Genomic DNA, 27,225 nt, shown 5'->3' with positions numbered 1-27,225 from the left:
AATATTCTGTATTATTTGAGATTTCATGAGTGGGAAGCTTTTATAAATGTGCACTTTAAATTTTGATAGAAGTGAAGCAGTGTTTTAATTATTGGCTCCTAACAGAATTTTTTAGCACTAGAGTGTTCTGTTAAACATCTTCCTCCTTTCTTGTTTCTATTTTTGTGACTTAAAGCATATATTCATTTTAGTTAGAATTAGGTAATGTTAGAGGTGAAATAAATAGGAGTGACAATTTTGTGCATTTCCCACATTTTTTTAGACAGGTAAAATATGGCTCAGAAATATGAGGTGAGTAGCTCAGGGCTCTACTGCTGATATAGAGAGAGTCGTGAGAGAGCTGTGTGTGCCCAAATGTCTCTCTTCAGGTTCCTTGTATTGTTGAAACAGTTGAGTTTTTACACATTTAAAAAGGAGTTAATAAAATCTATCCCATTTAGGCCAAGAATCTGTTGAATATCAAAATATTGTCACTTCCCAGGAGAATAACGTATTGATTATTGTGATCTTTTTTTTTTTTTAAAGATTATTTATTTATTTATTTATTTGATAGACAGAAATCACAAGTAGGCAGAGAGGCAGGCAGAGAGAGAAGGAGGAAGCAGGCTCCCCGCCGAGCAGAGAGCCGGATGCGGGGCTCGATCCCAGGACCCTGAGATCATGACCTGAGCCGAAGGCAGAGGCTTTAACCCACTGAGCCACCCAGGCGCCCCTGATTATTGTGATCTTAATATTAATATTTTTATGATTAAGGCACATCATATCCTCAGGTTCAAGATTTCATTATTTTAACTCATTAATGGGCATGAAAGTCAATTGTTTTGTTCAATTAACATGGTCTAACATTGGCTTTTATCAGTGCAAAGAATATTAAGTAGTTTCCAAGGGCTTATAATGATCTTTCAAAGGAAGTTATATTTCAAGGGACATTTTCAGAGAAGCAAACAAAAGAGACCCAAGGGAAACAATCATCTTCTTTCAACATATCCTGAGCTCTTATCAACTCAATTTCTCTCACATAGTGAGTGCTATGCAACTCAAATATACCATTCTTTTAATGATTTTTTGGCTCTGATTCTTAACTTGAGGATATTCATTTAAAACTCTCAGAGGAGTTTAAAGGTAAGTTAAATATGACTGCATGTTTTACACAAATACTTTTGCTTAGAACTTTTTAGGAGTCATGATGCTAATTTAGAATATTAAGCTCATGCAAAATCTGAATCAGATTGAGGAAATATTAAAATACACCCACTTATCACCTTTAATGTATACTTTATAATAACCAAATATTATTAAAAACAGAAATATTCCAAAAGTTACAAAAACCTGTATATAAATTAAAATATTTCATTATACAGTTTTCACACATGAAACAAAGTTAAAAATGTACAATTTCTCCCTTTAGAAATTGTTCCAAATAAAATTTTAGATGAAACATATGAATAAATGAGGATAAATATTATTAAAACAAATCATTAGCATGATTGTTTTTCTAAAAATAATTTCATATGCATTTTAGTAGATGATTTCTTTATGTAGTTATAAGGTACTTTATTGTGTGTGAGACATTGGATAAAAAGGAATACTGTTTTTTTCCTCTCTTCTATTGGAATAGTCTTCTGTATCTATTATTAGGCAAACCTCATGGTCAAAATCAAATCACACCTTTTGTTCTATAGATTAGGTGACTACCTCCACATAATTCGGCACTTTTTAAATGTCACCTTGCATTAGGAATTAAGTCTTCAGTGTTTAGACTTAGAAGGTAGTACAAGATAGTGATTAAGATCACTGGCCTTGAAATCAAGACGATCAGGGTTCAAACCCAGTCCTGCTACTTACTGACCTGTGTGATCTGGGCAAATTCCTCTATGTTAATTTCCCCCTTGATAAATGGGTATAATAGGACTAAACTTAGAGCATTTTTATGAGGAATTAAATAACAAAATGTTTCATTAAAGCAGGGCTGTGTATGTGTGTGTCCATGTGTGTGTCTGTGTACATCGGTGTAAATATGTGTAAATGTGTGTGCATTTTGAATAATGATTTAGAATGCAAGCTCCTTCTCGATCGGATGTATGACTTACTGATACTTTTCAGGACATCCCAAAGTGCTGGCTTAATAATTATAATTACAGTGGTAAGATAAAATAATTTAATCCCTGATTATCCCACCTAGAAAATTGCATAAGCTCCATTTCATTTCAATATGCTTATCTGTATCAATAAAGTAAAGGCTTTGGGATTACAAAATCAAATATTTGTTGCAATATTGGGACAATGAATCTAAATTCTAATCAAGGAAACAGACATTGTAAACAGATAACAACACACTGAAATATGTGAAGTAGTATCAGTCTATTCAGGATATGCCTTTTGACTTTGGGGTTGTGATCAGGTTTTAAAGATCATACTGGTAGTTGGCAGGTGGAGGGAGAGGAACTGAGCTTGGAGATAAGAAACTAAAACTAATTTTAAGACCATTGTCACAGTACAAGGTGGATGACTAAAAGGACATAAAGGCAAATTTAGGGGCACTCATAGTAATGATATATATATTATATATATATAATGATATATATTATGATAATAATTAATAACGGCTACCTCTTACCAAATATACCCTATGTTTTATCAATATACACATTATATGCATCATCTTGTTTCACCAAGATAGCGCTATAAATTAAATAAATAATTAACTCTGTTTTAAGATTAAGAAATTGAAATTTGTGTTTATGATATGTCCAGAGTCCAACTGATAGTACATGACGGATCTGGCATATGAACTCTGAATCTACAGACCTTACAGTCTAAACCACTAAGCTAGTGGTCTTTTTCATAAAGAAAAGCTGTTTTCCCAGGAATATTTGAAAGATAAAAATAATCAGATTTATGAGCCATCTGGATTAAGGAGATTCGAGAAGGAGGAATCTAAGATGACTCACAGATTTCTGACTTGAGTAGTGGAATGAATGTGGTATCTCCAGAATATGAGATACACAAAGAATCCAGGACAAGAACTAGTCCAGTGGTGAGCAAAGCTAATGAGTTAAACTGTGGTTACTGAATTTGAGAAGTTGAGGAACTTCTGGGGAACTAAGAGAGCCAAATATGGGACTCCAGAGAAAAATGACACTTCTGGCCTAAATAGATAGAAATATTCCTTTGGGAAATTGAGAATTAACAAAGAGATAGGAGATCAGTCAGAATGTGATAACATGGAAATCAAGAGAGGAGAAATTCAGAATATATGGATTTAATCACTTACATTGTATTTGATCATTGCAAGGGCACCAGAAAGTTATAAGGAGAATTATATAAATTTCCTTATTTACATTCATCACTTCTTAACTCTTCCTCACATTTCCATATTAGTTCAGTTACATGATTCCTCTGTTCAAAATCTTAAGTGGCCCTTTGTCTCTTTATTAATTGAATACAAACTGGGCAGTCCAACATTCACAGCTGTCCACAATAAGGACAATTTTTCAGTCATGTCTTTCATTACCCACTAGATAGCAAATTTTATAGAGGGAAAAAGCTTTACTGTCTTTTGCCTGGCCAATTGTTGGCACATGGATGGCACTTACCGGGTATCATTAAAGGAGTCAATGAATGCATGAGACACCTTCCTAAACCTATAGCAACTTTCAGTCAACATGACCCACTCATCCTTTCCTTAACATATCTTATACTTATCTTCTCCTTTATCATTGTTCATGCTTGCACACTGTCATGAATAATCCTAATGTCTATGCTCATTAAAATACAATCAACCCCTCATATGTTATCTCAAATATTATTATCCTTTTCCAAGTCTTTCCTAATGTCCCCATTTGCTTTCTTTTTTGAATCTTTATAAAAAACATTTTTTGCTACTTATATTCATTCAGATTTGACATATAAATGTTTTTTTTTTTCTTTTTTTAAATGGTTACCCCCATCTCTCCTTCCCTGACTTAGTAATGACCTGGGAGATACAGATGAGGGCATTCTTTTTCCAGGGTAATGTCAGAATAAAGGAAAGGAAAAGGAGAAAGAGTTTCATTTTTAAAGTATGAAGTCCTTATGGACATTGGGGAGGGTATGTGCTATGGTGAGTGCTATGAAGTGTGTAAACCTGGCGATTCACAGACCTATACCCCTGGGGCTAATAATACATTATATGTTTATTTAAAAAATTAAAAAAAATAAAGTATGGAGTCCTGACATTTTTTTGTCTTGGGTAGAAGCAGTCTATCTCAATGTCAGCTACTTCTCTTCCTCATCAATTTGTTGTAGAGGTCTTAAGCATCTCTACAGGACCAGGTATCATATGGAACCTTCTTCAGCTATGTGATGTGTACCCAAGACTTAATACCTTTTAGTTTTATAGCAGTGTCAGTGGTCAGGAGCACTCAGTAAGGTCCTTTTTGATGGGGCTTGAGGGCTGTTTTCCTCTGATGATGTTCTACAACACCCAGTCATTGAGATCCAGACTATGACCAGCAGGACCCCATGAATTTAGATCCAAAAGCCTTCTTTAACCTGCTGGTAACAGGCTTGAGCACAAGATATTAGAGATTTACAGTCATTGGTCATACTAGCATAAGATGACAAGGGACCAGCAGAAGGTTTTATACTGAAAGAATTTTAAGAACTTAGTAAGTTTTTTGTTAAGGCTCATAAGATTTATCTAGTGAAATGGGTGCCTCCATCACTGGAGATCATGCACAGTATACTCCAAGTGGGGAACACACTTTCCAACAGTTTCTTTGCTAGGGTGGGGCCATTAGCCTTGCAGCAGGGGAAAATTTCAGCCCATTTGGGAAACACTCATCCAATAACTAGAGCATATTGATAACCCACACTAAGAGGTAGTTGAATGAAGTCCAGCTGTGGGTGTTCAAAGGGTCCAGAGGGAGGAGTCTGAGGCCTCTGAAGACAAAAATTATTTTTCCAAAATTAAGGGCCTGAAAAGTCAGACATTGCTAATAGACTGCTTTTACAAGTTTTGCAGAAGACTCTCCACCAATGTCTGTTCATAATTTCATAATTTGAGTCATCTTAAATGCATTATGGAAAAAACTGCAAAAACTGAAAAATGGGGTTTGTCAGGGAGCTGGGAAGAACCAAACAGGTGTCTTGGTTTTCCCAGAGTCCTAACATTCTTTAATTTACAACCATTATTTATTCATTTTACTTTCTGATTTTGAAACAGACCATTGCCATGTTTCAAGGCCATCGGGATGGCAAAAGTCAGAAAACGAGGGGTCAGTTTTTGCAGAACCAGAATGAGCTTTATCTACATGTGCCACAATCTTACAAATACAGTATAAAGAAGGCTTAGTATTACTTATTTGACAATGCTTCTCATGTAAATTACATATCAAATAAGCTTGATTAATTTAAAAACCCTTTGAAATATTCCAGTGAAAAAGACTTCATCTAGAATTTGATTTGAAGAAGTTTGTCAAAAATATTATAAACAACCTTATAGCACTTCACTAAATGAGATCACAAATTATTATGATCATGACCTGAGCCAAAGAAAGATGCTTAACTGACTGACTCAACTAGGTGCCCCCTAGACATTAATTAAACTTAACTCATCATTTAATTTAGCATAACTTTAAGGTTTTAGCTTACCAAAAGGATCTAGGAAAACTAAGCAGACATAAATACTGCTGAAAAGAATAGCCTGTAGAGCTGACTTTTGTTTTATAAGAGGGTGTGTAAGATAAGGATAGTTTTTTCTCAAGTCCTCAAAGAATTGGGTGGTAACTTAATTGACATTATAGGTTGGTCTACCTATCCAACTACATTATCCTTAATTTGCTTCTTTCACTCTGCATACATATTTTTAATTTTAAATATTTCTGGCAATATTAAATAACCCCACTCAGGTGTAAGATGGGTTCCCAAAAATGGTTCAAAAAATATTACCTTCTCAAAAGCCAGAGTCACTTACAAAAATAGCAAACAAAACAAAACCCACCAAAAATAAAACACCAAAAACCAAAAACAAAACAAACAAACAAAAAAACAAAAACAAAACAAAACAAAAAAACCCAACAGCCTACATGTTCCAGGCAGGCAGAAAGCCAAGCACAATTATGAAAATGAGACAAGCAAGAAGGCCATTGCTATCTCTGGGAGAGAAAAATTCAATTAACAATGACCTTAACAAAGGTCAATTTGACATTTTATTTTATAATCTCTACTGAGCACTACAAACAGAGATTAGGAAGAATTGATTCTAAGAGAAATAAGAGTCAGAGAAAGACAAATGCTATATGATTTTACTCACATGTGGAATTTAAGAAACAAAACAGATGAACATAGGAGAAGGGGGACAAGGAGAGGGAGGCAAACCATAAGGAACTCTTAACTGTAGAGAACAAACTGAGGTTTGATGGAGGGGAGGTAGGCAGGGGGATTGGCTAAATGGGTGATGGGTATTAAGGAGGGCACTTGTTACAATGAGCACTGGGTATTATATATAAGTAATGAATCACTAAATTCTACTCCTCTGAAACCAATATTGCACTATATGTTAACTATTTATTTAAATAAAAACCTGAAACCAAAACCAACCAACCAACCAACCAAATAAATAAATAAATAATAAATTACAGGGATTGCAATATTAATATTAGCTATTTTATGACATGCTGACTTTTGAGTAAGATTATTATACTACTGCCAAGTAGAAGATATTGGAATTTAGGGTATTTAATAGTAATGTATAAAAATACCATATATGCAATTCATTATGATAAATTATACACATTTCCCCTTTGTCTTTCTTATTTTTGTATTCAATGTATTGTCATAGAAATTTGGAATCCATTTTTAGTAAATGTATATGCAAATATAAAAAAAAGAAAAGGAAGAACTCATTCTAGTAAGAATATTTATCTTTTGCCAAATGCAGAAGAATGAAAATGGACCATTTCCTTATACCATACACAAAAAATAGACTCAAAATGGATGAAAAACCTAAATGTGAGACAGGGATCCATCGAAATCCTTGAAGGGAACACAGGCAGCAACCTCTCTGACCTTGGCTGCAGCAACTTCTTGCTAGACATGTCTCCAAGGACAAGGGAAACAAAGGCAGAAATGAACATTTGGGACTTCATCAAGTTAAAAAGCTTTTGCACAGCAAAAGAAATAGTCAACAAAACCAAAAGACAACCAAGAGATATATGCAAATGTCTTATTAGATAAAGGGCTAGTATCCAAAATCTATAAAGAACTTATCAAACTCAACACCAAAAGAACAAATAAACCAGTCAAGAAATGGGCAGGAAACATGAACAGAAATTTTTCCAAAGAAGACATCCAAATGGCCAAGAAACATATGAAAAATGCTCAACATCACTTGGCATCGGGGAAATACAAATCAAAACCACAATGAGATACCACTTCACACCAGTCAGAATGGTTAAAATTAACAAGTCAGAAAGTGGATGTTGACAAGAATGTGGAAAAAGGAGAACCCTCTTACACTTGGTGGAAATGCAAGCTAGTGCAGTCACTCTGGAAAACAGTATGGAGATTCCTCAAAAAGTTGAAAGCAGAGCTACTCCACCATCCAACAATTGCACTACTGGGCATTTACCCCAAAGATACAAATGTAGTGATCTGAAGAGGCACCTGCAACTCAATGTTTATAGCAGCAATGCTCACAATAGCCAAACTGTGTAAAGAGCCAAGATATCTGTTGACAGATGAATGGATAAAGAAGATGTGGTATGTTTATGCAATAGAATATTATTCAGCCATTACAAAGGATGAATACTTACCATTTACATCAACGTGGATGGAACTAGAGGGTATTATGCTAAGCAAAATAAGTCAATCAGAGAAAGACAATTATATGGTCTTACTCCTATGTGGAATTTAAGAAACAAAACAGAGGATCATAGGGGAAGGGAGGGAAGAATAATTCCTAAGATGAAGTTAGAGAGGGAGATAAACCATAAGAGACTTTTACTCATGGGAAATAAACTGAGGATTGCCTGAAGGCCAGGGGAATGGGGAATGGGGTAACTGGTGATGGGCATTAAGGAAGGCACATGATGTAAGGAGCACTGGGTATTATAAAAGACTGATGAATCACTAAACTCTACCTCTGAAATTAATAATACACTATATGTAAATTAGTTAATTTTATTTAAATTTTTAAAAATGAGAAAAAAAAATAATTTTTACCTTTTGCTGACTTCTACTTCAACCTGTGCCCACTAATTTTTGCAGATTTTGGCCTCCAAGATTCCTTTAGCAATAGCCTTTATTTATATAAAGTAAGACAAACTAGCATGTGCACCTTAACACACCTGTAGTAATCAAAACATGTCACTATGGACTGGCCAAGAGAAGTCCCTATGCACGCCACCAGCAATCCCCAATGTGGACTAAACCAGCAGACTCCATTCAGGGAGACTTTGGACAGGAAATGGGGAAGAGATTCTAACATGGAATTGTGGACTGAAACAAGGGCTAAGGAGGTACTCCATTAGAGCCTCCTATGAGTCTATACTGATTCGCTAACCTGAACTGAATCAGTAGCTTGAATGCAACAGAGCTGAAACCAAGGGCACTTACCAATAGCCTTCCAAAAGGGCAGGAAAAACAATGGACTCAAAAGGGCTTGAGAGTGCCACACCCATGTTTCTTGTTGTCCCTGAATATCATTTACTTTGGATCTCAAATGTGGTAACAAAATTCAACAGAGCAAGTCTTAAGATCTAATTTATTAAATGATTCATAATTTGGGTAGCCTCCCATCTGGCAAGTAGAGAGGAGCTCCCTTCTGTTGTTTCTAGTGAGTTTCTAAAGAGATTTACAGTTAAGGTAGGGCCTAGATAACATAGTAAGAAAAACATATTTGGGAGGAAAGAAATGACCTCGGATTTAATGTTTTAAGTTTGTGGAACAGTTTCGACACTCATGGAAATGTTCAGATATGTAAGTCTTTGTCAGGCTGGTGATATATATGTGTAGATCAGCATGTGGAGTGTGTTTACAGAGTAGATGAGAAGGCAGAAGCTACATTTGAGGCTTGTCACCTTAAAGGTGTGGACACTCACTTATCTGTCCTTTCTGTATGTATTCTAGTTATTATTCTTCTCTTACTACTAAGCTCTTCATTCTTTATCACTTCACCATGTTCTATTTTTCTTCATTGTACTTATCCCCATATATTGTCTATTCTTCATTTATCTAACTGCACATTGATTGTAAACTCCATAAAAGTAGATATTTCATCTGTAAATTTTCCTGTAGCTTCCACAGTATGTTGGATAATACAGTATGTACTGTATACTACAGTTAAAAAAAAAAAGGAAAACACCAAAATACCGATGGCTTAACATAATGAAGAATTTATTTTCACTGTCGCAGTCTGAAGCAGGGTGGGAAGATCACCTCAGTCTCGAATCTGGGCATCTGAACACACAGACTAGAAGGGCTCTGTGACCATGGAAGAGAGGACTGGAGGTCAAGGAAAGGATTTACATCACCCACAGCTCAGGGACCAGAACTTAGTCACATGTTCCCAATCCAGCTGTAAGGGAGACTGAAAAATATACTTTCTGCACTTAGAAAAAAAAAAAAAAGGTGTTGTAAGTGCAGTCCTTGCCTGCAAACAGCATTTGGTACCTAGTACTTCCCAGCAAATACAGAATTTGTTATTTAGGAACTGAGGGGAAGAAGGGGGAGATAATATCTAACTATGAGCTTTTAAAACTTTGTTTCTTATAATTTTTATGCTTTCTTTTCACAGACAGATAGCCATGAAAATTAGCAAGTATTAATAGGAAATATGGTAGCAGCAATACCATTAAATCATAACCCAATGCTGCCATAAATTTACTTTAGAGGTATAGCAAACCCAAGAAACAACTTAATATTTATTACCTATTGTATTGGAACGCTATGGCATTTATAAATCCTAAGACTTTTGGTAAAAGCAAAATAGTAATATTTAAATATATGCACCTCCCCAGTGATGCTCTTGAACATCCAGAAGTACAGTGTGTCACTACCCTTTCATATCAGGACAGAACTATTGCTGGAACCGTGCGTCATGGTGGGTCAGTGGACTTCCTTGTTTGGGTGGAGAATGCCTGAGACCCCAATGTATTTCAGACACATTTAATTACACAGAAAAAATCCTGAAGTCTCTAGTTCTTACCACATAACTTGGCAAAGTATTTAGAAACTCCTCATCTGCACTCTATGCTCATATGTCTTATTTCTCTCTCCCATTTTAGGGTCTATGCACGTGCTTTATCCTGGCTGGAAAGTTCGCCTCTTCTCCAAATTAACACTTACTTATTTCCCAGGGGAAATATTTCTAAGCAGCTTGATTCTGTCAACTTCCCTCTATTTATGGATATATCTCTGCCTCAGAGACCTTATCACCAATGAAAATTTCAGTTTATTGATATGATTGTTTGGTTGGTATCTATCTTTCCTCCTTACTTCTAAGCACCATGAACATAGCCACAAGTTTTTATATTCATTAGATTCCCTCATGAAAAGAGTCTGCCAGAAACTGAATAAATATTTTTGAATTAATTAATTAATTTTGCCTTCATGACATTATCTGTTAGTATGTACAAGTGTATTGAAAAACAAAATAAAATAAGTAACAAAATCAATAGCAACAACACCTTGTTCTAGAAAACAAACAGAAACCTGGTAGCTAGCCAAGCAAGGACTTGTACATTTTGTCTTTTGTTCTATGATACACTTTTTTTTTTTAAAGATTGTATTTATTCATTTGACAGAGATCACAAGTAGGCAGAGAGGCAGGCAGAGAGAGAAAGAGAGAGAGAAGCAGGCTCCCCGCTGAGCAGAGAGCCCGATGGGGGCTTGATCCCAGGACCCTGAGATCATGACCTGAGCCGAAGGCAGCCGGTTAACCAACTGAGCCACCCAGGCGCCCCAGTGATACACTATGTTACACTTTGATATAATGGAGAACATAACTGGGATTATTCTGGATAGTATGAACATTTTAACAACATTAATTTTTATAATCTGTGAACATGGAATATCTTTCCATTTATTTGTGCCTTCCTCAATGTATTTCATTAATATCTTAGAGTTTTCAGTGTACAGTTCTTTCAGCTCTTTGGTTAAATTTATTCTGAGGTATTTTATTATTATTATTATTATTATTTTTTAAAGATTTTATTTATTTATTTGACAGAGAGAGATCACAAGTAGATGGAGAAGCAGGCAGAGAGAGGGGGGAAGCAGGCTCCCTGCTGAGCAGAGAGCCCGATGTGGGCCTCGATCCCAGGACCTGAGATCATGACCTGAGCCGAAGGCAGCGGCTTAACCCACTGAGCCACCCAGGCGCCCTTGTTATTTTATTATTTTTGATGCAGATGGATTTGTAAATGGACTGTCTTCTTTATTTTTCTGATAGTTTGTTAGCATATAGAAACACAAAATATTTTTGTATATTGATTTGGTATTCTGCAACTATTTTATGACCTTTGAAAATAAAAATTATTTGCATGGGGCAGGGTAGAGGTGGAGTTGGGAGGTCATGAAAAAAAAATGGTAAGAAATTGCATATCCAAAAAGGTTCAAGAGAAATTCAGCAAGTGCCGGAGGACCTCATGAAGCCTTATAAACTTAAGCTTGTTAGATAATCTCTGTTTTTCTAGAACTTCAGAGAAAGAAAAATAACCACTCCGGCTCCTGCAAAATTGGGAAAACAACAACGTGTTTTGAAGTAGGACTCAGGATATCTAGTTCAATGTCGTATGTCGTATGTCTTACATATGACAGCAAAAGAGACATAAAAGTACCTTTATTAGAGTCATGCTCAGAATAGAAAATGACACATCACCAATGTTTAAAAAGTTCGTCAGAGCAATCTATCTCCGATGCTACACCTACCTCCAGTTTGTTTCTTTTACCCAGCCTTTTTGGTCATTTAGTTCCTCTTTCCCACCCTCCCTCTATCCATACTCTCCTTCTTGTGGACTGTTACATATAATTTAGATGGAATAATTGACCAGTCCCACCTAGAAATTTAAAGGAAGGAAGTACTACGTTAGGCTACTCTTCAGTTTTCAGTTAAAAAGGCCCACTGCAGTTATAAGGCTTATTTAAATTTCCCTGCAATGAATGGGCAGTTCGGTGGTTCTTACACTCCCCTTACTCCAAAATCCAATACTTTTATCATCTATCCCAGCACTCTTTGCCCAAAGCAATGCTGTGTACAATTCAAAATACCAGTGGAAGGTGTTGATATTTAACATATAAGCAGCGTATATAAAATAAGTCCTGCAAGACCTTATTAGTTTGTGTACTCATTCTTTTCCCACTGATTCATAATGTACAGGAAGGTGATCTAATGCTGCTGGATCTATAGTAATCAAATACTAATTTATTTAATAAAATATCAATTTATTTTTATTTTTTAATATTTTATTTATTTACTTGAGAGAGAGAGAGAGGAGAGAGAGCAGGGGCAGGGGAGAGGGGCAGAGGGAGAGGGAGAAGCAGACTGTCTGCTGAGCAGAGAGCCTGACTTGGCTCAATCCCAGGATGCTGGGATCATGACCTGAGCTGAAGGCAGATGCTTAACCAACTGAGCCACCCAGGAACCCCATTATTAATATTTTTAAAACAAAGACTCCTTAACATGCTTCCCTTTGTTTAAAATCTAGTTTCTGAAAAATGGACAAGAAGCTGGATATCTACAGGAGGGAGTTAGTGGATGTTCAGGGTGTCCCACTCTTCTGGAGCATTGCTGAGGAGTGGTCCCAGGTAGAGACCTTTGAGAGTCGACCAGATGACCTTCTGATCGCCACCTACCCTAAATCTGGTAAGATCTTTTAATGTATTTGCACGCATTGATTGCTTATACATCCATATGTATAAGCCCACTGATCTTCTGATCATTGGTCAAGGGTACACAGTAGCAGTTGCTGGCACAGTTTTGTCGCAAATCAGATAAACTCACTTTCTATTCTAAAGCGCCTTCATTTGAATGGGGGCTAACCTGAGGGAAAATTAATGTTGTTGTTTTATTTTCCTTTGTAAATTCAAATAAAAATTATTAAAACTGCATATCTAAAATGATTTAGATTCTTTAGGATCTTTACATATCTATATTCCTTCTATGCATTTTAATGTTTACATATTTTGTTCATTATATTTTAAATATAATGGGTAAATATTAATATTTTATTATTTTAAACACTTTATAAATGCGTTTAGAAATATTTTGTTATACTGTTAAACAGCTACTGACTTCGGTATGTGATCTCAGAAAGGAGAATTTAAAATGCCTCAGTAAGAATCAATAATTTTTATTTCTCCAGATCTTTTTATGACAGAGTCTTCCATTTACTCAGTGATAGATGTACAGAGAGATATCAGAGAATGGGTTTTCTCCTGCCTTTTATCCACTTAATTAACTTAAGCCTGTAGCCAATCAACTGTTCCAGTTGTTAAATTCCCTAAAGTCAACTTTCTTTTATATTTCTGCTTCATTTCTTAAAGGACTTAAGGACAAGAAGTTTTTAATAAGTACATTGACTACTAATCTTTTCATATGATAAATATTAAAATTCCTTCATAGGGATATGTAACAAAGCCTGGGAGGAAACACCTGAATTTTTGGAGATTCTAATATCAAGATAACAACACTGTTATGTAAACAAAGAGATCCTCTCAGGAAAGAAACAAATGTACAATACAGACCTTTGAAGAAATAGAAAACAAGCTCTTTTTTTTTTTTAAGATTTTATTTATTTATTTTTCAGAGAGAGAGAGAGAGAGAGAGAGGGAGCACAGGCAGGCAGAGTGGCAGCAGAGACAGAGGGAGAAGCAGGCTCCCCGCTGAGCAAGGAGCCTGGTGTGGGACTAGATCCCAGGACGCTGGGATCATGACCTGAGTCGAAGGCAGAGGCTTAACCAACTGAGTTACCCAGGCGTCCCGCAAGCTTGTTTTTGTAAATGCTTATTTTTTCTTTCTTTTCTTACTATACACATTGTTCTCTGAGCCATCCACCAATCCCAAATTGTTTGGAACCAAAACTGCTCTGCATCTCCTTGTTGAGATACAAATTTAGGAAAGGTAGGGCAGTTACTGAAAATGTACATGCTCTTTTGTTTTCACTATTTTAAAAAACATATTCACAGGCAGAAAACCATTAAGATCATCTTTGGAAGGTATAATATAATCATACAAACAGTTTATATACGAAAGTGCTCTTTGAAGCTGGATTTCTTCTAAAAAAGCTGATGGCTAGATGGCTACACATAGTAATTATATACTCTTGGTCATTTTTGTCTTTGATTTTTTTTTTCCCTTTACAAACTGTTGAGAACGTGTTTTAAAGTTATTAATATATCAGTTCCCTGTTAATTTTGTTATAAAGGATTAAAGCTCATTTACTCCATATATGAGTAAAATTATGAAAAAAATTATGGAATTTAAAATTATGGAAAATTATGGAAAATAAACATTTCTAATTTGAAGCATAGCTAAAGTGGCATTTCTTTCCATCAGATTTCGGTGACCATAATTAATTTACTGACAGGAAATGAAATGTGTTCTGTTGTACTTTGGAATTTAGGTCTCTCTCTCGTTTTTTTAAAGATTTTTTATTTATTTATTTGACAGAGAGAGACAGGGGGAGAGAGAGTGAGAGAGGGAACACAAGCAGGGGTAGTGGAGAGGCAGAAGCAGGCTTCCTGCAGAGCAGGGAGCCTGATGCAGGGCTGGATCCCAGGACCCTGGGATCATGAGCTGATCTAAAGGCAGAAGCTTAATGACTGAGCCACCCAGGTGCCCCACTCTTCTTCTTCTTCTTTTTTTTTAGGATTTTATTTATTTATTTGACAGAGACATAGCAGGAGAGGGGACACAAGATGGGGGAGTGGAGAGGGAGAAGCAGGCCTCCTGCAGAGCAGGGAGCCCGATGTGGGGCTGGATCCCAGGACCCTGAGATCATGACCCGAGCCAAGGCAGACGCTTAATGACTGAGCCACCAAGGTGCCCCAGAATTTAGGTCTCTTTTTCCCAAGGCATCTTTGCTTAAGACTAAGCAAGATGAGGCAACAAACTCTTCAAGGATAGTATTAATTTCACTCACCTTTTTCTTAGTACTGTAATTGTCTCTGTTAGAGGGATGAGGGAGATAGTCTCACATTCATGATTTAGGGATGAAAAGAAGGAAGAATTGTCCACAAGAAAGGACTAAAAAGGAGGCCTAAAGTACTCTAATTTGTGGAACTAATCAAAGGTACATCTTTGTGAGGTCATTGGCCAAAAATCTATGCAGTACATAGATTAATTACTTAAGTTAATTTTGAGTTTCCACCCATGATTATTCACTTTACAGACTATCATTCCTTATATGTTTGATAAAGGGGAAGAGAATGGGAACAGTTAAGAAGATATTTTTCTCCAATCTTAAAATTGCTTTGTCAGCCTATCCTCAATAACCTGATCATTGAATACTGTAGATAATTAAAGAGGCCATATCCTTAAATACAGACTTATGATGAGGTTACCTCCCTATAAACTCATCATAATTTGAAAATGTATTTGATACCGAACCATCATAGCTTAGCCTAGCCCACCTTAAATGTGTTCAGCACAGTTATACTAGCCTGTAATTGGGCAAAACTAATGCAAAACCTGTTTTATAATAAAGTGCTGAATAGCTCATGTAATCTATTGAATACTGTACTGTAAGTGAAAAACAGAATGATTGTGTGGGTATAGACCGGTTATAAGTGAATCAGTTGTTTATCTTGTTGACTGGGAGCTGCAGCTAGCCGCCTCTGCCCAGCGTCATGAGAGAAAGCTTCATATTGCTTATCACTAGCCCAGGAGAAGATCAAAATTTAAAATTCAAAGTTCAGTTTCTACTGAGCGCCTATGAGTTTCACACCACTGTAAAGTCAAAAAATCCTAAGTTGAACCATTGTCGGTAGGTGATCAACTGTACTTTGGATCCATTTCTCAAGGTTAATGAGACACAATCTCAGAAAAAAACAGAGTGACTCCATCCACTCCGCTCACTTAGGATCAATGTTCTTTTGTTTGTAAGTAGTACCTGGTCACCACAGATGCAAAGTTCTCTTTGTATCTTTCTTCACACCTCCACCGAATGTTTTTCCTCAGAAACTCTTCAGCCCTCAAAGCCTGATCATATTTGTGATATTAATAAAAACTGTACAAGTTTCTAGTCAGCCTACTTGAAATTGGCTGCTTCCCTCTGCATTCCACTCAGAAGGGTATGCTACATGACTTACATACTGTCTCTTAGATTACCCACATCTTACTTTCCTTTTAAGGCTTACTTTATGATTATTTTAATCAGGCTTCCTGTCACTCTCTCACAAATACACATGTTCAAGATAGATAAGGATCTTTATTCAGAAAAGTGGTAAGAGAAAAGGGGGATGGAAAGGAAGAGCACCTTTTTGTTTTTGATATTGTACAACTTCTCTACCTATATTGACCTTCTTATATCCTTTTTGATGGAGAAGTTTATAGTTGTTCCATTTTTTTTTTTCCCCTTAGGAACAACCTGGGTCAGTGAAATATTGGATTTGATCTATAACAATGGGGATGTGGAGAAATGTAAGCGGGATGTAATATACAAACGAGTGCCGTTCATGGAATTGATTGTTCCTGGAATCGAGAATGGTATTTTCCCTGAATTTTCCTTTTTACCATAGGAATAAATCCCCCTATCATTTTGTGGTGTTTGGAGGAATCACGATGGACTGCTATAGACAGAGCTTGGACAGTTAAATCCTGAGTGTTTCTAATAGAAGAGTAAGAATTCGGTTGTACTTAACAACCATATTATATGCCTCTTGCACCCAAAGATAATATCTGCATAAGAGGAGATTTTGATGAGTATATATGTTTTCTTAATTGCACAGATGGAGCTCTTCAACATTTAAATGTACACTTGTTATATACAGAAAATTGTCTGATCCAATATAAAATCATGTCTACTGCTTGTTAGCTGATGTTCACAGACTCAAGAAACAGAATTATGGATGATCTTGTATTATTAAAATTTTAAAAATTAGTTATGAGCTTTATGGCTTAATTCAGTCTTATAATTTGAGTATAAGAAAGCTGGAAAGGGGTTTTGAAATCTTCTAGTTCAGCTTCCCCATATAGTAAATGAGAAAAGAAAGATAAATGAAGGAAAAATTTGGATGTCTTGACATTTTCCTATTGTTGTTTCTGCCTCAGCAAGGTATTACACCTGAAGATTTTACGGACTGTTATTGTCTGTTCTACATAGGAAATAAAACGGCATAACTAACAAGAATTTATCATTTTTGATCCCATGGTAGATTTTATATGTATCTGAAGCCAAAAAGTTATTTCAAGCCATATGGTGGATTTAATGTTTACAAAGTCTTAGAGTTTATTGCAATTGACCTTTATGATTCCACATTTATAATGTAGCTTAACTTCTGTGCTTATAGGTGTGGAGGACTTGAAAAACATGAAGCCTCCTCGATTAGTGAAAACACACCTGCCTGTTCAACTTCTCCCTTCTTCATTTTGGAAAAATAACTGCAAGGTAGCAACATTTAAAGAAAAAAAAATCCTTATTTGTGTTGAAATTTCTTTTATTCATCATGCAGAAATTACAGTGGGATATTACAACCCCTGGGTAAATCATTGCAAAAATAATAGTGTGGTCCCTACGTCCAAGGGTTGAAATAACACCAGTGGACACAAGTGCTATAACTATATAGATACAGATTTAGTGCCCAAACACTGAGAGTCTCTCAGGTTTTCTGTTCTCTAAAATGCCTGTCTTTCTATCTAACTCCCTTTACTCAGTATCTACTTTTAAATAGCATCTAAGTATTTAAATAATGCTAGAACTGCTTCTTCAAGAATTTAATATAATTATAATTTACAAATATGGGCTTATAATTATATATTTTATATTATTTATATATATAATGGGTTCCTTTTTGGCTTTGTTTTAAAAATAACTATTTTAATTCAACTATAACATATATGGAGAAAAGTACGTAAATCTTAAACATAGAGCTTGATGAATTTTTACAAAGTGAGAATAACCATGAAAGCTGTACCCAGATCAAGAAATTGAACATTTCCAGCACCCCAAAAGCTCTGTTTCTTCACACTCTGGGCAGCAATCCCTATCTTCAAAGATAACCACTATCCTGAATGTTTTTATTATAAATTAGTTTGTCTGTAAAAGGAGAGTATATAATCTTGAATATTGAACTTATTTCATTTAAAAGAATGTTTATGAGATCAATTCTTATCATGCTGTCACCTTGTTTTTGTTTTGTTTTCTTTAATGTAGCCTGCTGGATCACAAAATGTGGTACCCTGAGCAAAAGTAGCATGTGAGAGGAGCAAATCTCAGGCCCAATTCAGACCTATTCAATCAAAGATTATGGGGATGAGGTCCAGAAATCTGAGTTTTAATAAAACCTCCAGATGAATTTGAATCATGCTAATGTTTGAGAACCACTGATATAAGGAATTCCATTGTCTTTGTGAATATTCCCAACCAACTTACCCACTGTACTATTAATGATAGCTGGATGGATACTATTTGTTGGTAATTAAAATAGTACTTCCAACGCACATTCTATCTTTACTGAGGCAAGTAGAAACAGTCCTCCCTAAAGAACTTAGAGGTGATGATCACAGAAGAAGACAGTTGGCTCATTAACATAGTCTCTTGGTATCAAAATAGGAAGTTATTAGACATGTTTATCTCAAAAAATTACATCAGCAGCAGTCTCAAATCTTAGAACTCTACACTCAATCTTTCTACCCACTCCTCTTTTATCCCAGAATATGAGAACTACTATCAGGAACTCAGGGATATAAAATTTCCCATTTCCTTTTCCCATCAACTAAAAGAAAAGAAGAAAGCTGTTTCTAATTAGATGAAAGGAGATTTCTTCCTGAATACATTTTCCCTTAAGGTTTTATTTACTGCATGGATGCCTGGGGCCTCAGTATTATTATTAGATGTACTTCAGGGGAGAAGTTAAGCTTAATGGATTTCAGTGGACTTGCCTGAAAACCAAATTATCACCGAGACATAACAATGTCATTTCTCTTGGAAAATATGCTCAAAATTTCTGTTTCCAAGCAGATTTTAGGGCTCTATACATAAATGAAATTTTAATCTCACACCAAATCATTATAAACAGCAATGATCATTATGTGATCGTGAGCAGAATGAAGAATGTTTATTCATTATTGATTAAATGTACCCAAATAATAACTTATTTTCAGTTCAAAATAGGACATTTTTTCAGCTTTAAAAATTTTACTTTAGGGGTGCCTGGGTGGCTCAGTTAGGTGTCCAACTCTTGATTTCAGCTCAGGTCATAATCTCAGGACCGTGAGATGGAGTCCCCCATTGGGCTCAGCACTGAGTGTGGAGCCTGCTTTAAATTGTCTCCCTCCGTCTCTCTCAGAACTTCCCCCCAACTCAAACAAGTGTGCTCTCTCTCAAAAAAACTAATAGTAAAAAAATTTCTTAAAAAGCTTATCTTTTTAAGTTTGGTAACTTTTATTTTCCTTTTTATATGTTTTAATAAGTGACACAGAAAAATATTGTAAATTTAAGAACAATATTATCTCATTTTTGTTAATATTTACTGTTATTCCTATGATACTTGGTTTTTTGTGTTTTTGGAGATGTTCTTTTCAAAGGCTAAAGAGGAAATAGAAAAGAGAAAGTAAGCATTCTTGCAAGATAAGTAAAAGTTTACAAACTATTAAATAATATAAATGAAATCATGATTTCCCATATCTCCCCACAGATGGTCTATGTGGCACGAAATGCTAAGGATGTGGCTGTGTCTTACTATTATTTCTACCAGATGGCAAAATTACACCCAGAGCCTGGCACCTGGGAGGAGTTCCTGGATAAATTCATGACTGGGAAGGGTGGGTTCAACTCTTACTTTAATCAAGGAGTTCTATAGAGAAAAGTCTTTTTTCAAAGAGATAGAAAGGTCAAATATAAATCTGTGTTTATTATAAACCTAATATGTGCCCAGGACTCTACTAATGTTTTAAGAAGACTATAGAGGAAGCAGAATACATAGTTGTCTCTTCCCTTTGAGAACTTTTGGGGAATATGTAATACAGATATTTCAGTCCTTTGCCTTATTGTTTCATTAGTGCTTAGTGACAATTGTTTTCTTCTCTTGCTGTGCATCCATTGCATTGTTTTGATTTTACATATATTTCATCGACTCTCTTTTCTTTACCATTCCCTAATTTTTATTATATAAACTGAAAATTGTTGGGTAAAGATTTTATCTTCAAGGATCTCTTTCTCTACCTATGCATTCTCTCCTTCAGGGAGACATATTTATGCCAATAGTAGTAGCTCTACTTAAAGTTCTCATATAAACATTCTTCTATCAAGGCAAAAACAGCTCAATGATTTCTTGCAAACTTTTACTACCCCTGCTACTTGGACTATTCTCTGTCCATAGAATATCTACTCATTCTTATCATTATCAAACCCCAATTCTTCTTCTTACATTCAAATATACTCTTCTTCCTTCGCAGCCCTTTCCTAACCTCTCCATCCCTAAGATTTTCTCTCCCTTTCTCCTTCTTCTATGAACTTTCCTGCCACTCTTTTCCAAGTAGATTGCAAATTCAGTGAGAACAGGGGGAATTATCCTACCATCCCTCTTCCTTGAACTAAGAAGTGTGTTTGTGTTGATAATGAGGACATGGAATAATATTTAACAATTCTTTATGTAAATTTTTCTAATTTTGCAAAACATTAATCTTTCGATCTAGTGGTGTTTGGTTCTTGGTATGACCATGTGAAGGGCTGGTGGGAGAAGAGGAATGATTATCGTATCCATTACCTATTCTATGAAGACATGAAAGAGGTAAAAGGCAATTATAATTTTTATTTTTTAAGGAAACCTAAGTTTCATCTTTTTTTTTTTTGTATCACATTTTCCTTTCTCTTGGTCTATAAATATTACTAATCCCCTGCCCTGGTAACGCTGCCTTGAAAATTGATCTTTTACTCAATTTACTTATATTTACCACTACTGCCTCCTGCTCTAGTTCAGGCACCTATCTTAACTTATTTGGAGTACCTCATGTTGCCTCTATTGTCCACTCAGAGAAAATGATCTTGAAATCTAAATAAGAGTATGCCTGCTGTCTTCTTCAAATACGTCAATGATTTCTGTTTACCTGAACTATAAAATCATTAAGATAATTTAGAGCTCAGCATTATTTAGTCCCTATCTCTCCAAACGCTTCTGGTTTCACTTTTCCTCTTCTTACTAAGTGAGCCTGCCTGAAAAGTTTTTTCTCCACTATTTTCAAATTAACATTTTCTCTTCCTTCATATCTTATTTTTTTTTAAAGATTTTATTTATTTATTTGACAGACAGAGACCACAAGTAGGCAGAGAGGCAGACAGAGAGAGAGAGGGGGAAGCAGGCTCTCCATGGAGCAGAGAGCCCAATGTGGGGCTCGATCCCAGGACTCGGATCATGACCTGAACCGAAGGCAGAGGCTTTAAGCCACTGAGCCACCCAAGAGCCCCATGTCTTAATTTAAATGTTAACTCTCCACAGAGTTCTTTCATATCCATAGTGTCAAATAATTCACTTTATATTATCTATTAAAATCCCTTTTCTTAATGTTTTTTTCATAACATCCACCCCACTTCTAATTATTTTACATATGTGTTTCTTACATTGTCTTGGTCTCCTTTAGTATAATGTAAGTTCCTTGAATGTAGGGATTAAAATTATCTTATTTGTGATTGTTTCCCCAAAGGGACAGCACAGTGGAGAAAACATGTAATTTAATTTATAAAACATCTAGTTTTTATTTTTTCATCTTCTATCTGGTTATTAGCATGAAAATTAATTCGCTCTCCATTTTGATCAAAAACTTATTCTGATCTGATTAAATAGTCCATTTAAGAAGTGTTCCATATCTCTTAGGTTGAATGTGTTTCAGGAAGCTTGTCCACACCTAAATTCCTTTAGATAACTATGACTACCTTTCATCTCTTATTTGAGAAATCTGTTCTATAGCCTCTAGGGAAACCACCTTACTCAGCTAAGGTGACCCCCTCTGGGAGATTCATTAGTTAAATCCCCAGCTTCTTCTACATCCTGTTTAAAGCATTTTTTTTCCTGTTACTCTAGATTAAGGGGTGACATGTTACCCTAATTATGTGTCTAGAAACAACAAGTAGGTGTTGTTGGGGATCTTGAAGAGGATAGGTGTTATCTGGAAAGAAAACTTCCCACATTAAATATAATAAGGTCTTTAAGCAAAAGAAGTTTAGTCTCCTCAAGTATGGGAGGAGAATCTACATCTGCTGGTGGAAAAGGCTCAAAATTACTGAAGGGTTCCAGAGTGGCAGTGCCATCAAATCCACACCAAATATTCCCATTCCAAGCTTAAGCAGTGAACCTTTTCCCCATCATGCTTCCATTTAACTTTCACAGGATAGACCTGATACAACTGGGACTTCTCTGTGGTTCTTCCCCTTGAATAATTAAGATGTGTGTCTGATTTCCACCAAGTTCATTTCTGTTTCTACAAGAAATAGATTATTTTAGAGCCACTATAGAAACTCTGGTTCTAGTTCCATGAATTGAGATGGGCACCTCAATAAAGCTAAATGGATTGCCTTTCTGCCTGACTGCACCAGGTCACTAAGATTATGGCTCTCAGTCTCACCTTGGTTTGGACCACCAAGAAGATCACCTCTCCAGTGGGTAACAAGGCCCATACTATTTGGCCTGAGTGCTACTCTTACCCTGTTCTTACATGCTATCCTAAGGAGTCTGAAGCATTGAGGACGGAAATCATAAGAAATACATCAAATATATCTCACCTCTTCATCATTGCCTCTTTCTCTTCTCCGCCACTCTTTGGCTGGAAATGGATAGGATTTTATCTACTTTCCTCCTCTTATATTCATACTATCAAAAAATCTATAGAGGAGTGAGGTAGAAAGAGCATCTTCTTTTCCACTATAACTCTTGGGAATAGGTAATGTTTTTTTCTTCTCTTGTGACATAATTAACATATAACATAATATTACCAATGTAATGATTCAATATATGTATATGTTATGAAAGGATCACAGTAAGTCTAGCTGACATAGTTATTTTTTTCTTGTGATGAGAAGAAGAGATTTTCTTGTGATGAGAAGATCTACTCTTTAGCAACTTTCAAATATACAATGCAGTATTGTTAACTATAGTTATTGCTGACTACAGTTCCTGATCTTAGAGGAAAAGCTTTCAGCTTTTCATCATCAAATTCATCATTGAGTATATTAGCTATGGCCTTGTCATATATGGCCTTTACTGTTTTACTTTTGTCAAATGTTTTTTCTGCATGTTTTGAAATGCTCATATGATTTTCACCCTTCATTTTGTTAATGTGGCTTATTATATTGGTTTGCTGATATTGAACCGCTTTTGTATCACTAGAATTAATCCCATTTGATCAAGGCATACAAACCTTTTACTGTGCTGTTAAATTTTGTTTGCTAGTATTTTGTTGAGGACTTTTACATTGATGTTCATCAGATATGTTAGACTTTAATTTTCTTGTATTGTTCTTATCTGGTTTTTGGTAATGCTGGTCTTGTAAATGTTTTTGGAATTGTTACTCCCTCTTCTACTCTTTGGAAGAGTTTGAGAAGAAAAGGAATGGGTATTAATTCTTCTTTCAGTGTTTGGTAGGTGGGGATTCCCTGGGTAGTCCAGTCAATTAGGCATCTGACTTCCACTCAGGTCATGATCCCGGGGTCCTGGGATTGAGACCTGCATCTGACTCCCTGCTCAGCTTGGAGCCTGCTTCTCCTGCTCCCTTTGTACCTCTCCCTGCCTGAGCCCATTCATGTTCTTTCTCTATCTCTCTCTCTCTCAAATAAAGAAATAAAATCTTTAAACAATATTTGGTAAATAATCTATTCTTTATATTAGATATGATTTAAAAAAGGAGATCAAGGATTTTAAAAATTATACCTTATGATAATATTAGCTTGCACTATTACCATTTGTTATTCTACAGGTTAAGTCTATTTTTGAGTGTGAAAGATTGAATATTAACCTGTTTTTTTTTTTTGTACTGTTTGAACAAAATTATGGGTACTAAAGAAGGCACTTGCTATGATGAGCACTGGGTATATATATAAGAGATGCATGGCTAAATTCTACTCCTGAAACCAATATTACATTATATGTTAACTAACTAGAATTTAAATAAAAATTTGAAAAACAGACAAACAATCAAAATTTACTCTTCCTTTTAGCGGATGGTGGTCTGGCCAAGAATAGGACATGTACTTTGGAAAGCAAAATGAAAAGGGCACAAAAATATAAAATAATTTCTTTCACCACATTGACATATGTAGAACCATATTAAATGCAGTGTCTATTTTATGACTAAATCTACCTGAAATAATTCTTTTTCTTTGTAATTTTTTTAGGATCCAAAGCATGAAATTCAGAAGTTGTTAAAGTTTCTAGACAAAGAACTGTCAGAAGAAACCGTGGATAAAATCCTCTATCATAGCTCCTTTGATGTGATGAAGCAGAATCCAAGTACAAATTATAGCACTGTACCAGATTTTGATATGGATCATTCTGTATCTCCCTTCATGAGAAAGGGTGAGAAATCATATACCAGTTTCTATACAGCTTGCTAATTACAGTCATGGAGGGTGTAGGTAGGAAACAAAGAATAATATTATAGGAAATGGAAAAAGGTTGAGTATGCTGGCAAGAAAAAAAAGAAATAGGAACAAAAAAATCTTAGGTGAAATAATTTGTGGCCCATAAACTATAATTTCTGTAAGCACAACATGTATGGCAAACCTTCAAATGAGAAATGTTTAGTCAAGAGCCTATGCACTGATAAGCAAGAGTCTTGGCATTCTTGGCAAAGAGTTCATTTGTCTGAACTCTCTAGATATTCTTCATATTCCTTAAAATTTTTACTGTGATGGGTAGCCAGCTTAAATGATGTTAAGCATATCAAATGAATAATGAAAAGTGGCAATTCCTAGAGGTTCTTGTTATGATAAATCATTGATAAATCATATGGTAAATCATTGTATCTCAGTGTATAGTTAGGATCTTGCAAAAAATAGTTCCTTAATAAAGATGTGTTGAATTGAATTGTGTGTGTGTGTAAGAGAGAGAGAAAAAGAGAAAGAAAGGAGAGATTCTGTTAGTTGTGTATGTATTAGTTTTGCTATAAAACAAACAACTCCAAGGGGCACCTGGGTGGCTCAGTCAGTTAAGAGTCTGCCTTCAACTCAGGTCCTCATCCCAGGGGTTGTGGGCTTTCTGCATGGCGGGGAGCTTGCTTCTCCCTCTCTCTCCCTGTAACCCTCCCCCTACTTATGCTCTCTCATTCTCTCTCTCACTCAAATAAATAAATGAAATATTTGAAAAACAGAAACAAAAACACAGTACCTCCAAGAATCTCAGTGGCTTACAACCACAAGTTTTATTTTTGATTAATGTTGTTGAATTCTGGCCACCAGCAGCTGCTGCAGTTTTGCTAATTCTTTTTGATTCTGATCAGTTTTACTTGACTTTCATGGTCTCAGCCTCGTATGTCTTCTCTTTCTGAAACATAGGCTGAAAAAGCTACCCATTTGTGGGACATGCCCAAGATCATAGTAGACAAGAAGAGCAGGAGAGATGTTGGAAACTTGCAATGTCTTTAGAGTTTCTGTTTAGATGTGGTGAATATTGCACATATTCAAATTCCATTAGTCAAACATATTCAAAATCCAAGCCAAAGCTAACGAGGGGAAGAGGAATCACACAACACATGTCAGTGGTGTAAAATCTTACAGTACAGAGTAAATAATTATTAATATAATCTAAGACAGCTTTGGAGAAACAAGTATTTTGGTGACAGCTTATATAGGGACAAGTAAGGGTAATTTCATGAATTATGATGTGTCTTCATGCATCCCAGAGATTTTTTTTTTTATATAATTTTTAGAAAGTTAGAAAGTAGGCCATGGGTAAGTCTTTCTAGGAATATCTAGATCTCAAAAGGGTATGATTTTGCTTCCCAGGGAATGTCTGGCAACATCCAAAGACATTTTTGAGAGTCATGACTGAGGTTGTGCTATAAGCACGTAATGTGACTAGGCCTAGGATACTGCTAAACACACTATAATGCACAGGGCAATCTCACATCTGCCCAGCCAGTGGTCTAGCTTTGAATGTCAATCGTGGAAAAATTTTAAAATCATTAATTAATTAGTTAATTAATTAATAAAATGCCAAAGTTGAGAAATCCTGGAGTGGATTAATAAAGCTATTTTGGCATGTTTTCTTCACTGCCCTTTTTTCTCTCTCCTAAAACTTGGCTTGCAAATGTCTTCTTCATTACCTGTGAGAAAAGGCATTGTTTTTTGTTTGTTTGTTTAAATTATTTTTATTAACATATAATGTATTATTTGCCCCAGAAATACAGGTCTGTGAATTATCAGATATTCTTTGCAAATGCTATGCTCTCTGTCTTTCCTTCAAGGTTTTAAGATATGGTTAGTCTTTTGAAAATTGAGCAATCCTGAGTGGCTCAGTTGTTAAGTGTCTGCCTTTGGTTCAGGTCATGATCCCAAGGTCCTGGGATCAAGCCGTACATAAGGTTCCCTCCTCTTCTGGAAGCATGGAAGCCTGCTTCTCCCTCTCCCACTCCCCTTGTTTGTGTTCCCTCTCTTGCTATGTATCCCTCTGTCAAATAAATTTTAAAAATCCTTAAGAAAATTGAACAATCCTGTAATAATACATATGTTTAATTACATTTAACCCAGTCATTTTTAAATCTTACTTGGTCATAGAAATTTTTTTCATAAATTACCACTTGATATTGGAAAAATACAGTCTTAAAAGGACTGAAAAATTCTCTGTTTTTTGTTAACAATGCTATTAAGGCCAAAGAATAAAGATTTTGGAACACTGGAATTTCTCCCAGTGACATTTCTTGAAATATTGAAAGAATTACTTATTTATATAAGATACTGGACAAATCCTTGTTTGTTTATGTGTTTTTTTGTTTTTGTTTTTGTTTTTTGAAAACTAAGAAGGACCAGGAGTTTGGGAGTGAGGAATGGAGTTATGGAGCAGATACGAAAAAGTTAAAGGATTAAAAATACACGT

General features: G+C 35.5%; 1 protein-coding gene across 1 annotated transcript in view; it reads left to right on the top strand.

Moving 5' to 3' along the window:
* LOC125093787 (sulfotransferase 1 family member D1-like) overlaps positions 1 to 27,225 on the top strand; it is a 38,860-nt gene that overhangs the window by 11,188 nt on the left and 447 nt on the right. The window contains exons 2-7 of the mRNA XM_047719454.1: positions 12,689 to 12,847; positions 16,565 to 16,690; positions 17,494 to 17,591; positions 19,840 to 19,966; positions 20,840 to 20,934; positions 24,528 to 24,708. Of these exons, the coding sequence (XP_047575410.1) occupies positions 12,700 to 12,847; positions 16,565 to 16,690; positions 17,494 to 17,591; positions 19,840 to 19,966; positions 20,840 to 20,934; positions 24,528 to 24,708 (775 nt within the window). The 5' untranslated portion in view covers positions 12,689 to 12,699. The remainder of the gene's footprint in view (positions 1 to 12,688; positions 12,848 to 16,564; positions 16,691 to 17,493; positions 17,592 to 19,839; positions 19,967 to 20,839; positions 20,935 to 24,527; positions 24,709 to 27,225) is intronic.

The sequence above is a fragment of the Lutra lutra genome, chromosome 2 (genome assembly GCF_902655055.1).
Source record: "Lutra lutra chromosome 2, mLutLut1.2, whole genome shotgun sequence".
Classification (NCBI taxonomy): domain Eukaryota; kingdom Metazoa; phylum Chordata; class Mammalia; order Carnivora; family Mustelidae; genus Lutra; species Lutra lutra.
This window is presented reverse-complemented; position numbering and strand designations above follow the sequence as displayed.